Source organism: Osmia bicornis, chromosome 3, assembly GCF_907164935.1.
Source record: "Osmia bicornis bicornis chromosome 3, iOsmBic2.1, whole genome shotgun sequence".
NCBI classification, from domain to species: domain Eukaryota; kingdom Metazoa; phylum Arthropoda; class Insecta; order Hymenoptera; family Megachilidae; genus Osmia; species Osmia bicornis.
This window is the reverse complement of record NC_060218.1, coordinates 9,228,280-9,245,304: the sequence shown is the minus strand read 5'-3', so window position 1 is coordinate 9,245,304 and position 17,025 is coordinate 9,228,280. Positions and strand designations below refer to the sequence as shown.

The following is a 17,025-nucleotide window of genomic DNA, read 5'->3' as shown; positions in this document are numbered from 1 at the left end:
GAGTCTTAGATACACGAGTCAGTCGGTCATTGTGTTTGTCGAGGACCCGGGGAAATTGGAACGACGAAAGAATTGCGAATCCAACATGGAAGCTCGTTGAGAAGTTGAACAACTTCAGGATTTCAGTTGAATTCTTCTGGTTGTTTTTGCAGAGGGTGAAGAATTTATGAAGATCAGTGTGAAAAGAGAGATAGAACTTGAAGATTTGTCAATTGTAATTTGATTAAATTAGAAGGAAGGAAAATTAACTATGGATTTGTGAAAAATTTGTGAAACCTCCAGATTTTTTATATTTTCTAAATTTTCAAATTTTATTTATTTCCATTGCTTATTGAATTATATTTGTATTTAATTTTCACTCAAGCAATAATTTGGAAAAGAATAGTTATACCTCGGTATACGACCTTAATCCGTTTCTGATGTTTGGACTTATATCGAATAGGACGTATACCAAACCAACCTTTCCCATAAAGTAATGTAAAAATGATTAATCCGTTCTCATGTGAAAAGAACCCCTATTGATATTATACCTACATTAATGGGGTTGTAAAATAATTGAAACACTGTTTATGTCATGAACAGCTTTTAAACGATTTCCTAGAAGTTTATAAAAAATGTTCACTAGTTTATTTAATATAATTAATTTGTCAAATATAAATGTAACCTAATGATGGATTCTAAATTAACAAACCAAATGGAATAAATTTTATTGCCTCCTGTTTTGTGGTTATAGTTTGTTATATGATATTCTTACTTGTATGATCAATTAGTTAATAATACATCAACTCCGAATATAATTGATTATTAATTTAATGTTTCCTCTGAGATAATTATTTAAAAATGACGCAAAATTCACAGAAAAAATTTATGTCGCATACCGAACAGAAGTCGTGTACCCAGCAAAATTTGTCACGTCCAAATAGGACGTATTCCGAATTGGACGTATTCCAAAGCAGACATATACCGAGGTACCACTGTAATTAATTTTTTGGCTCGTACATGTCGAACTCCATAGAATCAAAAGGAAAGGAAAGAAAATATCTGATCCACTTGAACCGAACAAGGAAATATGAAATACTAAGGTAAGGAATGAAAAGAAACAATTAATACGATCGACATCAAAGAGGTCCAATATTCTATCGAATCGACCAATCAAACGTAAACTACAAAAGCAAAACACAACAGAAATAAAAGGAATTAATACGATCGGTGAAACCAAAGAACGTAGAGGCAGAATCGAACAAAGGAGAGTGCCAAGCATCGAGCGTTTCCTGCTTCCTTTATTTTTCATTCGATCCGCTAGGAATTCCTCGATAGAGGGATTTATTATTCTCCACGGGTAAGATGGCCACCATACACGAAATGATCCCCGGATTCGTCGTTCTTTTTACGAGTTTCTCCTGCACACCAACAGACCCCTCGTTCATCCTCGAACAGCCTTTCTTCATTGCTCCCCAGAGCCCTTTTTCCCCTTTTATCTGCTTCGCGTTCTTTACTTCAGCTTTCGCTAAAACAGAAGCTTCGTTCACCACTCCTTTCGCACAATTTGCGCGAAGCGAGACTGCGCAAAATCGTTAATTGTTTAAACATTTTCAAATGTTAGGCATAGAAATGACGAAATATCAAGCGTTCGCCTTTAAAGGGTTAATTATCAGATCGTGGGTGAATTGTATGGCGGTGAAATATTAATTGATATAATGATCATTCATCGTTTCTTTCTTTCTCTTTCTGTGCTTTCAGGTAAAATAAAATACTCGGAGAGGGTGTACGACGCATGTATGGACGCGTTCGACTGTCTGCCGCTCGCGGCCCTCATGAACCAACAGTTCCTCTGCGTGCACGGTGGATTGTCGCCGGAAATTCACAATCTAGAAGACATACGCAAAGTAAGTAGAAAGAACGTTTATTCAGTTGTCGGCCGATTTCACTGTGATTAATCTGTTCTGGACCGGTGAAAGCTATCTGAAAACGGTCATTTTTCTTCGTCGGTCCCTGTTCTTTTTATTAATAATTGATTTTACGTATTCGAATTCTCGTGTACTCGAGAGGTGAGTTTTTTTGGGAAATTTTGGTAAATGAGAAAATTGCTCGTCGACCGAATGGCACGAGTGTTATTGAAACCTGGTCTGTGGAGTACCGGAAACATAGCAGGGAACCGATGTGCTGCCACCTGCTCTATCGATCGTTCACCTAAACGGTGACTACCTTGACACAGCGTACACGCACCAGAAGTACATGCGCCTCTTTTGTATAATTTACGTAATATTTCATTTTCTCTGAAATAATCGACCATTGAAAAGATAAAATTCTTTATTAATTAAATTACAGGGTGATAGAAATTGATTTATTATGAATTATCGTTTTCTAAAGGATCACTGCAGAACTGACAAAATAGCACTTGGCTAATGCGACCAACGTAAATATTCGTTTCTGTCGGTTTGGTCAAATTTCGCGCGTTCGAGGTATTAATTAATCCTCGGTGATACACATTCGATCGCATCGTCAATCCAGTTGAATTCGTTCAATCGTTTCAAATCGTCGAATTAACCGGTTGCCTTACGATTTTCTGAACGGCTGCGTCCGTTTCTCTATCAATTTACCTACTCGTTTCACCGTGGGGATATTCGCGACAGATGGAACACATGCAATTTTCAGCCGTTGGTAAATCCTCGGTTCGGTAACTTTTCTTTTTTTCATTTTGCAACATTTTACGAGAATTTTTAAATCACAGAATTTTAGAATTTCGGAATCTCAGAAGCTTGGAATTTTCGAATTTTTCGAACTTTAGAATCTTAGAATTTTGAAATTTTGGGAACTGTGACCATGGAAAAATTTTACGAAAAGGATTTTAAAGTCGCAAAATTTTAGAATCTCAGAAGCTTTGAATTTTCGAATTTTTCGAACTTTAGAATCTTAGAATTTTGAAATTTTGGGTTCTGTGACCTTAGAAAAATTTGACGAGAGGATTTTAATGTCGCAAAATTTTCGAATCTCAGAAGCTTGGAATTTTTCGAACTTTAGAATCTTAGAATTTTGAAATTTTGGGGAACTGTGATCATTTCAAAGCATAAATGCAAATAATTCCTGAAGGGTGATGAACGGCGTGGCGTTGCGTCGCGTCGTGACGCATCGAGCCCTCGAGCCACGAAACACCTGGTGCATTTTATCAGCTAAAACGGTGCAGTTTGTGCTTTAAATAGCGTCAGGACCGCGCTATCGCCTACTGCTATTAACTTAATCGCCATGCAGCCTGGCATGCACCTATGCGTGCCGCATAACACGCTCTTAGGAAATTCGCCATAATAACCTGCACGTAGAACGATAGAACGGTGGATGCGAAGAGGTGGAGGATCTTGAAAACGCTCCACTTGGAACGGAAAGTTCCAACTTCTTCGGTCACGTATACCCTGGGAAGAGGAAAATAAAAAGGGCACGTCCGTCGTACTCGATGCAGTTGCCACACGAACGCACCTTTTATAAGCGTCGTTAAAACTTATCCCACCGATGGGATGGTGAAACTTTTCTTCTTTTCTACATTTTCTTCGTTGAACTTGAATTCGTCCGGGAAATTCATTATCGCGTTCGGCCTTTCGTGACTGAAACTCCTGTGAATGTTAGACGCGTGGTAAATCGCGAGACCTCAATTTTCTATATAGACTCTTGCTGAAATACAATAGTACATCTACTATTATAAAAAGGCGACTGAATAGCAAAACTTGAAACTGAAAAATTGAAGGATTGAATGTAAAAATGAATCATTTTTGCAATCTAAAATTATTCTCAATTTTATCCTTAAATAAATTCTTGATTCGCTGATGAAATTTCTATTAGATGACAGAATCTATCTAAGTTAAAGGCGAATGTTGGGCAACTAGTAGCGAGATACGATAATTAGAAACATCGGAAACTGAGTCGGCGGTTGACATTGCTTCCGTGATAAGGTTTGTACGTTCTTGGCTGTAGCTTCCATTTAATAGGCAGCTGCTTGTTACACCGTAAACGACTTGGTGTGCTGGATGTTAACACACGATCACACAAAGACGAGTGGTTGCGTTAGTTACACGTAAAGGATCGCAGTAGGCAGCAGTGTGCTATTCAACATAATTAACATGCTGTTACAGCTGCGCGTTGTGTATCATTTGCGTTCCTGTTCAACCCTCTCGCTTCTGGCGAATACGCGAATCCTATCGAATTCCTTGGACAACGTTTGTGAACCTGACTCCAGGGACTGTAGTGTATCAGTAAGAGAACACGGATACCTAGGACGACGAAGTATTCTTAAAATATTTTTAAAAATATGATGATTGCTTCCAAAATTATTAGATTACATAAAATACGCACGTAACACCGAAGTTACATTTTCTTATTTTAAAGAAATTATTACGAAATTCGCAAAGGTTTTCAAAGATCGAAGTCATCGAAGACTGCAAGTAACATTACGTATCCAGTAACGATGGAAAGTTTGTCTGAAAGCGTGTCTACCTAACGCTGGAACAGTAACAAAAGGATTAAGGGGGGTGACTACTGGTCGGATTAAGAGCAGGAAGAATTTTTTCCTCCACCTGGGACCCTTTTGTTCGTCTAATAATGCGATTCTATGCACAAATGAAAGATCCTCGCCTTCGGACAACGGTAGTTGGTCCCAGCTCGAGGCTAATTTCCTTTCAGCCGACGGAAGTTCTCCCATTAAATAATACTCGGACTAAGTTGGCCGGGATATCTCCAGTTTCACTGTGAAAGGACTTTGTGTCTCTGCAAATGGAATTATTACCGACGAGCCTCTGGCCACTCCTGTTTTTGAATATCCATCTCTGGAATTTCGCGTTGAAAAAACATAACATCGTAGATTGACCTAAGATAGTCCGGTTCGTTGGGAGAGTTGGTTAATTAAGGCCGGTTACTTTTCACGGGCCGCGAAGTTCCTCGTCAAGTTCGTCGAGTTCGTCGAGTTGAAGGTACATGCGAGCTGCCGACTAGGCGAGATTAGTCGCGAGAGGAAAGAAAAGCACACCGGTTGAACTTGCCGTAACTGGTTGGCTTCCGTAACTCACGAACCTTGAAACTTTCCAACTTTGACGACTCCGAGAAGTTGCTCCCTTCGTTAACCCCAAGACGTCACGGTGGAAGGGTGCTTCTCGAAGGTTTACACGTTACTTATCATTGTTATTACGTTTTTGTTGCTAGTAGTATGTTTAAAAATTTCCAAGCATCTTGAGAAATTATCATTCTATTCGTACAGACTGGTTTCAGACTCGTGCATCCTTAGAAACATCACATAAAAGTATCGCCAAATAGCACTTATGGCACATCAATTTGAAGCTTAAAGTTTAATAAAAATTACTATATAAAGTTTACAGAATTTCTTTATCATTTTGAGGTACAAATTATTAATTGAAAATTAACTATTGTGAAGTGAAGTTAATCTGATTAACATTGTCTCTTTAAAAATACCCAATTTTCAATTAATTATTTGTACCTCAAAATGATAAAGAAATTTTGTAAACTTTATGCAGTAATTTTTATTAAACTTTAAGCTTTAAATTGACGTATCATAAATGCTACTTCATGATACTTTTATGTCATGAAATCACGTCAGACTAGCTATGTTTCAAAATCGACTTGATAAATGAGAAATTTGTTAAAAATGTCATAGAGTTCATAATGAATGTTTACTTTTTTAATGATGAAGATAAAAATTGAGTTCTAGTTGACCAACAGTCAAAGGCGGAGCGTGTAAACGCGGAAGACATGGGAGCGTGTATTTCCCAGCTGGCATTTGGTATTCATATCGCTTGCTCGCGGTTGCAAAACCCGGCTTTTACATAGAAGCAGCCGGAATAATACATAACGGAGCAGTAGGGGTAGCGTATCTATAGGGGGTTGGCTGATAAATATTGCATACTCGCCGCTGTCCCTCGCTTCTCGCCTCCTTCGCCACACTCTCTGGAATTTCGAACATATTCTGCATAGACACCCCCACATTCGTCGACCTTCCCTTTCAACCAAGATGGAACCTTTCGATCCTCTGAAAGGAAAATAAATGATCGTCTCTACTGCGCGTATACGATGAATTCGAATCGATTTTTAGGACAAACGGAATCCTATAAAAAAGTGAAAGGAATACTGCATTTTCATGAGAGAATCCGTGTAAGCGGTTTTGAAGGATCGAATATCATAGTCGAATTTAATCCTCGTACAATTTATATATTTATCTTATACAAATACAAAAAATCCTTTCATACAAAATGTAATACTTTTTCAAGGTTCTAGAATAAAAATTTGTTAATAATCCTTTCTGTTCCATTGTCCAGGGAAACAAAGAAATTGAAAGAAGAAAGGATATCTGAACTTCCGTCAAGGAAAGTCGTGGAAATATTTGAGCAGCTTAACTTTTTTCAGAAAAAAGAAAGTTCCAGCAATGGATACGGAAATTGAACTTTTCTTTCTAAGACTATTAGAATACCGAGGAAAAATTGGAGGGGGAGAAGAACCGATAACGTCGATGCAAATTATCGCGAATACTCGACGAATATTTCCGATCAGTCGAACTTCACCCAGTTTCAGCCTTTTATTCTCAAACTGTTCGATGTTCCTTCTGCAGTTCTTCCCTTTTCTATCCGTCTGCTTTATTTATCGCGATTGATGCGGTTGAAAGAGAAACTCCGTGAATCTACCGGAAGGAGAGCGTTAACCAACCTTGTTTCTGCCACAGGAAATACAGTACGACTTGAGCAACCTTACCATATATTGCAAATTAGCGATTTTTAATTCTGTTTATTTATTTAAATAAATAAAATAGGATGCCATAAGGATGCAATCATTTGATGAAAATTCACGATATCTCTGTTTGTAGCACAGCAGAGACTCAGTCATGTACTACGAGTTTGATCATAATGACTAATTATGTTGAATGGCATTAGTTGCCGGCGCTCAGCGATTGCGTACGTGTGGTATCCGTAGCCACACACACGTACAAAGTGCGATGCTGTTTATAGTGTAACGAGCAGTTTGCACCTAATAAAGGCAGACGTAGTATCAGTGGAATTATTGGCCTTACTAAAGTAGCTGCATCGTTCTCGCCTCTAAATCCGCATTAGATGCGACGATCAATGGAAGTGCCACTAAGGTGTTTGTCCCTTGTGAATTTTCATTTGTTTAAAATGAATAACGTATCGTAGAAATTAAAATTACCAGCTGCTATTATTTTGCTAATATTGTGGTATCGTAGTTTAGAACTTAGGGTAGTTTACATTTCTAAAAGCAGGAACAGGGCCATAAAACAGAAAGGCGATGTCGAAAACTCTAGCGAAGGGTGCGAGTGTGAGAAAAACTGTGAATGCCAGTGCTTTTTTGCGGGTTGAGACTAGAGTGGACTTTCGAAGAGTGTAGAATGTTTAGCCTGCGAGCTACCTTGTTGTCAATTTCGTATCTTCAACACTATCTTTCATTATTAAGTCTAATAAACAATATTCATTCATTTTACCACAATATTTTTCTTTAAAAAAAAAGAATAGATTGAAATTGAGCAGAATCTCGAGATTCCTCGTAGCCACAAAATCGAGTTCTGCCTCGATCAACCAGGACGGTTCAAACATTTAAAGTTTTTCCACCCCGTCATCCACTCGAGGCTGGAGGGTAAAAGTTCCTGCCGGAAGTTCTCTGATTTTACTTTGATTCCGTCGAGCGGTTCGACACAGGAATAAATCTAGGCCAGAGTTCGTGAATGCTTTATGACGCGGAAACACCACTCGACCGACGAATCCTTAGTGCGTGTGTGTACGTGTGTCTATGTGGCTTTCGAGTAAATAAGTGGCTCGTCCACCTAGTTTCTCCATCGAGAGAGCGTAAATTTCTTCTCTCTTTTTTCTCCTTTCCAAAAAGCTTCTTATCGAATCGAAAATTAAATAACTGAGAAATTTTTCGATCGCTCGAAATCATTTTTCCTTTCAAATATTATTCTGTTTATTTTCAAATACCGACTTAAACTGGAATAGTTAATCAAGATTAACAGTAATTGAACCGAGACCTCCGTTTGGTCGAAGTAACCGAAACTTGCCAGCATCCCTGGGCACCGGGTCTGAAGATCAATAAATATCATTCGATCGTGGATCGAGTTAAATCAATATGATCGGAAATCATTGGTCAGGAGCAGCGGTTAATTGGAAACTTGCGAAGCATGTCGCGGCCCATCGGTACGGTTTAGATAATTACCAGGGGCTCGTTTACATGGGTCCTGGCTGTCTGCCGATGCATCATCGGAGACGTCGAGTTCCTTCGACTAATTCGATCAATGTTTACTTTGCTGTTGCAGTTGGATAGGTTCAAAGAGCCGCCGGCGTTCGGGCCGATGTGCGACCTCCTCTGGTCGGATCCTCTCGAGGACTTCGGGAACGAGAAGAACGCGGAACACTTCTCGCACAACAGCGTCAGGGGATGTTCGTACTTTTACAGGTGAGTTAAGGAACTCAGTTAAGGACTCTTCGGCAAAAAACTTTAATCGATTTTAAAAATTAACTCTTTGTAGTTTTGTATTTGCTACCAACCACCATATCAGAGTATAACGTTTTGCTAAAAATTTAATTTATAAATAAAAGTACAAGAGTGTTATTAACTTCTTTGCTTAATAACTTTTTGTAGTTTTATAATTACTATCGGCCACCGTATCGCGGTACAGTGTTGCTAAAAATTTAATTTGTAAATAAAAATAAAAGTACAAGAGTGTTATTAACTTCTTTGCTTAATAACTTTTTGTAGTTTTATATTTACTATTCGGCAACCGTATTACGGTACCACTTTGCTAAAACTTTAATTTGCAAATAAAAAAAAGGTATCAGAGTGTAATCAACCACTTTGCTTAGTAACGGTTCTTTATTCTTTCATCCGATCGCAATTATGTAAATGGTATTCGCAGTATCAAAAGGAACAGTTATCATACAAATAGCCGTGTTATTTTGCCTCTCGAAAGGATTTCATGAAAATCGTTGCATTACTGCTCGCTGGATGAAAAAGAAAGGAAACGCTCGCAGCTGGTGAAAATTGTCAGTTCGATAAGCGCGATAATCGATTCGTGGAGCACGAGAAACACGAAAATCTAGCTCTCCGTTGCAGCTCGTTTTTCTGGAAAATGAATAATACATTAGTTTCGCATTTTCGATATTTATATTCGAAAGAACAAATGGCGTTTTCGTCGGGCCGCTGTTTCTCGGCTTTCCATTAAAAATCCATTCGTTTTGTTGCACCGTTTTGGAACGAATTTTCAACAGTATAATACCGGTGAAAATTAAAAAGATTGAAAATAAAATATTCATTGATTCTCCTAGTATCGTTATTTTCAGTTGCTAAAAGGAAAACATTGTATCGTTGTTAAAAAAGGCTTTGATGTTATTAGAATGTTAAGTAGTATAAACTAGCGTTGATCAGACGGTCACGACTATCGACGTGACTTTTCTATTGAAACCCAGCGATTACACATCGTTGTAATTGATTATCCTTGTTTATCCGGCTACGATTTCACCGGACATCGATAATTCGAGCGGCTAATTAAGGCCAATTGTGTTTCGTTTAAATTCGTCGAGCGACGGGGTTACTTGGCCCGCGAAATCTCTGTCGCCGTCCGACCATTCGTCGGGCCGCTCTACTGAAACCTAGTTTCGCTTCGCGCGGCGCGCACTCGATGAAGTAATTAACGCGAATTTCGGGTCACGTTTCGCGTGTGTCGATGCACGGAGCCCCGGGCACGATAAAGTGCTCGTTTGCCGGAAAATATCGACAATGAGACGAGCGTGTTTCGTGCCGATTGTCGTGCTTCGTTAAGTAAATATTATCAACTGGCAAGCGCGATATAACGAACGCTTCTTGTTGATTTATTTGCAACAGCGAATCGAAGCCAGTTATAATTCGATTCCCCGTCCACAAAGCCGTCATTGACCGGTACTAATGAAACTTAGGTTTTTCAAAAATATTCCACTTAATTCTCGTTCAGGCTAATCAAGGATAATTATTATGATTTTTCAGCTTGTAAATAGAAAAATTCACCAAATTCAAATTATTCGTTATTGTTCGAGTGAATCTATGTTATTTCTAATAAATAAATAATAAATAAAAAGTGTTTCTAGAAGAGGGGAAAGGTTAAACGAAGCGTAAAACTAAGCACGTGTACGTATTAGAAGCAAACCACGGTTTCTCCATACGTGAAATTTGTTCGAAGGTTGGCCGGAAGTACGTTGCAACGGAGGCTTAAAACGCTCTCGACAATTTCGCTCGTGCAGTTGCAAGCTACACGCGAGGCTACAAGCGAAAATTCGTGATAACTCTTTCTCTCTCTCTCTCTCTCTCTCTCTCTCTCTCTCTCTTTCCCGCCGCGGTGGTGTAATTTTATCCGGCGATCGAACGCGATAACAGAAGCACGGACCAAGCGTTTATAAATTATAATGCGACCGATAAATCATCAACATCTGACGGTGATCGTCTCGCAGAATCGATTCCCCGGCTTCGTGAAAATAATTTCAACCGTCGGTTAATTAATTAATTTTATTATACAAGTAGCAGACACTGAACGATACAACGAACGATATCAAGGATTTAAGGATAGAGGTCACCGCGTTTACGAGGGTGAAATAAAACGACTGAGGATCAAGATGGACGATTCTCGCGCTAGATTTTACGAGTTCGTCTTTCAAGAATGTACGGTCCAAAGAGCGAGGTATTTCTTTATAGCAGCCTGGCCATTACGAAATTGCTACTAAAGTTATGGCGGCTGCATTCGTAAAAGATCTTTGGGAACGTGTTATGAGCGTGGCCAACGTGTTTCGCAGTTTGAACGTGTCTCGTATTCCGGTTTCATCGGACCAGGCGATTTTCCATTGGTTCGTGTGCACTATGACGTAGTATAGGAACAGAAAAGACGGTGTCGTCTCGGGATCGTCTGTCAGACTCGTCCAGTGAAACTGACGACAGACGATCCCTGCTCCAGACATCTATAACATCGCTTTTTGGAACGTCTGTCGAGCTAGCCCCCCCACCTTGCAAAAATAAAAAAACACATATCTGGAAATTATGAGCTATTTATGAGCTTTCATATTCCGCAAATTAAAAATTTTGAGCTCGTCAAACTAAACAGAAATTTAAACATTTCAGTGGGGGGGCTGAGTCGACGTCGACTCAGCCCCCCTATTCCTTAATAATAAAAATATTGAATCGTTTTTTGCGGCAGAATTAGGAGCTATTTATGAGCTTTTAAAATAATATAATTCCGATTTTTGAGCTCATCATCTTAACCCTAAAACAATCCCTTAAATAATTTAACTCAAGAAAGAAATACACCTGAGATATTTAAATTCCTGTTTAGTTTGACAAACTCAAAATTTTTAATTTGCGGAATATGAAAGCTCATAAATAGCTCATAATTTCCATGTATGTGTTTTTTTATTTTTGCAAGGTGGGGAGGCTAGCTCGACAGACGTCCTTTTGGAACTCATATACAGGGTGATTCTCTCGCTAGTTTACTCAAAGGAAATGCCGCCACACCAGTATGAATGGACCCAAACCTTTTCACGGACACAGCTACTCATTATATTAAATGTTATCGATAATATCAAGTAGAAATAGGGCGTGCTGCACTTCCACAGTGCCTATACGCGAGCCGCCATTGAATTCGACCAAAAATGTTTCTCAAAATGTTTGAAACACAGCGAAGTCGTTGGAGTGTATTTTAACGTGACGTTTACAATTGTGAATTATTTAATTTCAATTCGATTTCGTTGGTTCTTTGTATAGTTACGCGGCTTGCTGCGATTTCCTGCAGAACAACAACCTCCTGAGCATCATAAGGGCACACGAGGCACAGGACGCGGGTTATCGTATGTACCGGAAATCTCAGACGACGGGCTTCCCATCGTTAATTACAATTTTCAGCGCGCCCAACTACCTCGACGTTTACAACAACAAGGTAACGTATGAACTGACCATTCTCTTGCTAATTGGTGGTATTAATTTGAAAAATGAGGTGCAATTTGTTGTGTTGCACAGGCAGCAGTGTTGAAGTATGAGAATAACGTAATGAACATCAGGCAGTTCAATTGTTCACCACATCCATACTGGTTGCCCAATTTCATGGATGTTTTCACGTGGTCCTTGCCATTTGTAGGCGAAAAGGGTAAGTATATTTATATTTAAAAGAAAATAGAAACAACCATTGAGTAGGTAATATTCCCTTCATTTTCTTCTTATTTATTTAACAAATTTGAACTCAGCGCATTGATAAAAAATATCAGCTTAATTAAAAATTTTAAATTTCTCTAATTGCCATAGATAATAAATTTACCAGAGAATTTTGATATAGAATGAAATTTTCAGTTGCTTATAAAGATTCTTTGGAAAAGTATATTTTGTTGTTTCTTGTTTAACAGTGACGGAAATGCTAGTTAACGTGCTAAACATCTGCTCGGACGACGAGCTGATGAGCGACGGCGACGACGGGCTCGAAGAAGGTAATGTCCTCTACCACTTCACTTTCTTCATTTCTTTTTTAATACAATCACGTTTCTTGCAGAGATTCTTCTTTCTCTTTCTATATAGATATCATATATCTATATATTATTTTTCTTCCTTGTCTATCAATTCGACATTTACTGGTCCCTCTTACATCGTGATCAGAGTGTTCCCTCTTTTGCACTTCGTTTGATGCTTGAACAAATTAACAGCCTTCGGGAAGTAAATTTTGCATCTGTTTCACGATGCTGTTTTTAGTTTTATTAATAAGAACCTCTTGTTTGATATTATGTATAGAAAAAGTGTTTGTTAAAATTGAAACATCTGAATACTTTTAATTTATATTGAAAGATACAAGTAATAATTAATTAAAAATGACTTTAATTTTAATTTTTTTAAATTCACAAACGCAAAGGTTTAATTTGCAGACGTCGAACTTGCTCTAAACACGATTTAAGAGAGACCATAATTAAATTCGAGAACGCGAGAATTCATTAAAATCGCTTCAGACCAGAATCTTGTAATTTAATACGTTTCAATGAAGTACTATATATCGTGATTGATTATAGAATTGTCGCGTTCGTTCGAATAGAAGATCGATCGTGTGACCGCAAAGATTGAAAAAAAAAAAAAAAATGTTATGCAATTTTTATTGGCTGATTTACTTTGTTATAGTTCAACTGTTAATAAAATAATTCTTAATTTAAAGATTTAGGAGGTCTGTTACAGTGCCCATAATTCAAAGAAGGGTTAAAAGAAATTCAAGACAATAGAATAAAATAAATTCCGTTTTATTTTGCAAATTTTTGAAAAATCAACTTTACCGTCACACCTCGATCCTCCAAGAGTGCAAGCAAACGAGGACTCTGCACTCGCGCGTGTATCCGAGTTTCTCTCTCTCGATTTTACTCGAGTTTACACCTTTTTCGTAACCACCTGCTACGGCCTCGTACACTTCTTTCGAGATTTCACCTATTCCGGGAACAGAAAAAAAAAAAAATTAGAGAAACGATCGAAACGTGTCCGAGTCACTTTTACTATCGCGACGATTGAAACTCAAGTCAAGGGCGAACATCGAGATCTTTCTCATCCCCTAACCCCTGTCACCTATCACCCTAACTAACAATTAAATCGTAAATAAGAAGAAGGTATCGTTATCGAGCCCATATCACGCGGTGTCAAACTTTCAGAGGAAGATTTTCAATTCTCTTTCTGTTTCCATTTTCACCCGCTGCACGGACAGATGGTAAGAAGCGCCACTCGACTCTTCTAATCGTCACATTATTAAGAGCTTCATTAATTATCATTGATTTCTTAGCTACATTGTTTTCCATAGATAGTGTCTCAGTGTGTCGAGTTTCTTTCTCTCTATTATTTCTGTTTGAATACGTGTACTTCTTTTATCATCGTCGGTTTCTATCATTTTCATACACGTGTACGTCGTTTGATTTCTTTCCTTTCTTACTTACAAAGAAACAAAGAAATTGATAGAAAAATAAGAAACGAAAGTACACCAAGCATTTTACACCCGTTTTAAAATCGCATTCTGTTTATGATGATTCCTTTTTTTTTGTGCATTTTCCTTCGATCGAATCATAAAACAATTATTTTGTCCATTTTGTTTATCTGTTTCATTATCTTTTTCATCTGTCTGTCTATCTATGTCACTGTCTTCTCTCTCTCTCTCTATATATATATATATCCATGTTTCTCTGTGGTTCGTACATCTCCTCGCATCAAGGTACGAAATATATATTTTATTATTTTCTTTCTTTCTAACTCTACTTCTCTGTCTATATGTATTTCGTTTTTTCTTTCACTCCTGTATAAATCATTTATATACTTTGTCTCGATGGCACACGGCCTGAATTTATTCTCGTTCTCACCGATATATATGATGATCATCATTCTTCTGCATCATTACGATCATAGTGCATTTAGAACGATATTATATCTTTCTGTCACCCTGATTCGGTGCATCCATTCAAGATGGTGTTTCCATGAGAATAAATTGAATTAAAGAATATAAAACTTTGATTGCAACATTGATTCTAAATCAATGAAGTCATCTGTTGTAATTAGTCGATCAGAAATAAATGGAGCTATAGTCTGTGTAAAATCAGCTGACCATTAAGGAATACTTTGCCCGTTACAAAAGATATTATTAACAATCTTTTTTTAATAATAAATTTTTTTGAACTTGAAGGGATGATTTTCTAAAATTAATAATTAATTTTTTATGCATGTTTGTTCACCTTCCAAGAAAGCACAATTGTTCTATTATATTTAAAAGTAAATGTACTTCCACCATCCATTAATATTTTAGTGTTAAAATATTTAATAATAATTGTACATAGTTGGGTAAGTAATATCATTCAGAATATTGAAATGTATTTTAAAATGTTTAAACAAATAAATAGGAGATATCTGCAATACGACCTTGAGCAGTGATCGATTTTAAACAGACTATATCTGCAATGCCGTCGAAACGTCAAGAAAACTTTTCCACGCGACAACCTCAAATAGTATTAACCCAGAAAAAGAGATTACAGATGCACCAGAGTGCAACGGCACCATCTCGAATGCTGCAGACACGCGAATCACGCATGCAACGATCCGGTCAGCCGTCGATTTTGCACGATGGAAATCGACGTTCGATCGATCGTTACGTATTCTCGGTGTTATTTCAGATGATATATATACATATATTTTTATACATATATATCTTCGCACCACCCTTTCGTTTCTCTCTGATCTAGCCCCCGCTCGACTGTGTACCAATTGTTATATCCGAATTCTCGAGTTCGATTTTACTTTCTATCGTGTCAAGCCCTCTCCTACAATATCCCAACCCCACTGGCCCACTTGAGCCCTCCGCACTTTGTTCTCGTTTCTTTTTTTCTTTTTTTTTTTTTTATACATCTGTGTGGTACGAGTAGCGGTCCAATCCCTCGGTACACGTGCACCAATCGTCAGAGATGGACTTTCGCGATCAATCATTTAGTAATTTCAAAGATAATAGCACTTGTGATACATCAATTTGTAAAACGTTTACATAGCCATTTTTGTCAAACTTTAAGCTTTGAATTGATATATTGTGAATATTATTCTGTGATACTTTTCTGTCATGAAACACAGTTTGCTATAATTAACAACCGGTTATTTTGTATTAAAAATCCTAACGAAACGTTTGTGTAGCAATTTTCTTTAATTTTTGAGCTTTAAATTGATGTATCATAGGTACTATTTTGCATTTCAAAATTAAAACCCATGCAACAATTTAATATCCAGACTGTCCAAATAATCTTCGAACGAAGTAAATTAAGTATCGCGAAATGGAGTTATAAAACGATCGTGAAACGTCCATCTCGCTGAAGGAAACGAACGAGAAAGCACCCCTTGGTCAAACACGACGTGGTTCCTGAGCAGTCTAGGGTGTTAGTTGAGCGTGTGACCGTGAACCGAGGATAAACAGGATGATACATCCGAGAGATCCAATTTCCGAGCGACTCGATCGTTGATTTCGTGAATCGTTTCCGAAAGACGTAATCCTAGGTTTACCACCCCCGGACGGTTACCCAAACCCCCGAAAGCCCAGCCCCTTTTCATGCCCCACGAAGTTGCACTGACTATCTTTTATCGTACTCCTTCTCTATTATATTTGTATCAATCACACTGGCCTTGGACTCCTCCTATCTCGGCACGACACTATGCTACTACTACCTCTACTACTTCTACTACTACTACTACTACTACTTCTACTACTACTACTACTACTACTACTACCACTCAAAACTCCGTTGTTCGGCATACGCAACCCCCGTAAAGTCGCAGCCAAAGTCGTTGTCCAAAAAAAGAACGGTAAGTCCCCAGTGAGAGAGCCGACGACTTACTTGAAAAACAAAAGAAAAAAAAAACGCAAAGAGAGTTTCATTTTCTTCTTCTTCTTTTTTTTTTTTTTTCTTTGGTCTCTTCTTTCGTTTGATTGAGTCGCTATCAAAAAGTAACCCAAGAGTCTGAATCAAATACCAGATATAAATATACGATACGATGGATATATTTATACTGCGATTTGAACTCGTTTTATTTGTCAGTGTTTCTTCTCTTTGTGTGCGCTCGCGCGGACGCGGACGCGAAGCGAGTTCTGCTGGACCGGAAGTGTCGCACATTCTAATAATTACAGCGATATTTGCTTATCTGTAAATTATCAGTTCCTTTGCGTACAAAGTTGCTTTGTTGATTTAAAAATGACATTATTCATTCTTTAGAATATTTTGCTAGATTGCACATCTGTTTGCACGAATATTCGACAAATAAATTAAATGTTAATTAATCATTAAATATTGACTGAGATGCAATGAAATATTTGAAAAGGAATTGAAAAAAAGACACCAGCAGAACGAACTTCTATGGAACGTTCCGCGCGGCCCATAATCTTTCTTCACTTTGTTTTTTTGTCTCTTTGCTCCTGTTATTTAACTATATTTACATAACTCCACGCCGTAATCTCTCTGTCTACTTGTCTTCTCATCTACT

At 37.9% G+C, this 17,025-nt stretch overlaps 1 protein-coding gene across 11 annotated transcripts in view; it reads left to right on the top strand.

Annotated features, from left to right (window-relative positions):
* LOC114872483 overlaps positions 1-17,025 on the top strand; it is a 75,247-nt gene that overhangs the window by 41,593 nt on the left and 16,629 nt on the right. For 5 of the 11 annotated variants that reach the window (XM_046285006.1, XM_046285005.1, XM_046285003.1 and 2 more), the window contains exons 6-10: positions 1,741-1,886; positions 8,312-8,451; positions 11,776-11,947; positions 12,028-12,154; positions 12,408-12,488. In XM_046285006.1, the coding sequence (XP_046140962.1) occupies positions 1,741-1,886; positions 8,312-8,451; positions 11,776-11,947; positions 12,028-12,154; positions 12,408-12,488 (666 nt within the window). Of the gene's footprint in view, positions 1-1,740; positions 1,887-8,311; positions 8,452-11,775; positions 11,948-12,027; positions 12,155-12,407; positions 12,489-13,732; positions 13,736-16,317; positions 16,351-17,025 lie in introns of all 11 variants that reach the window. The other 6 variants (XM_029179717.2, XM_046284998.1, XM_029179719.2 and 3 more) reach the window with 2 other exon arrangements.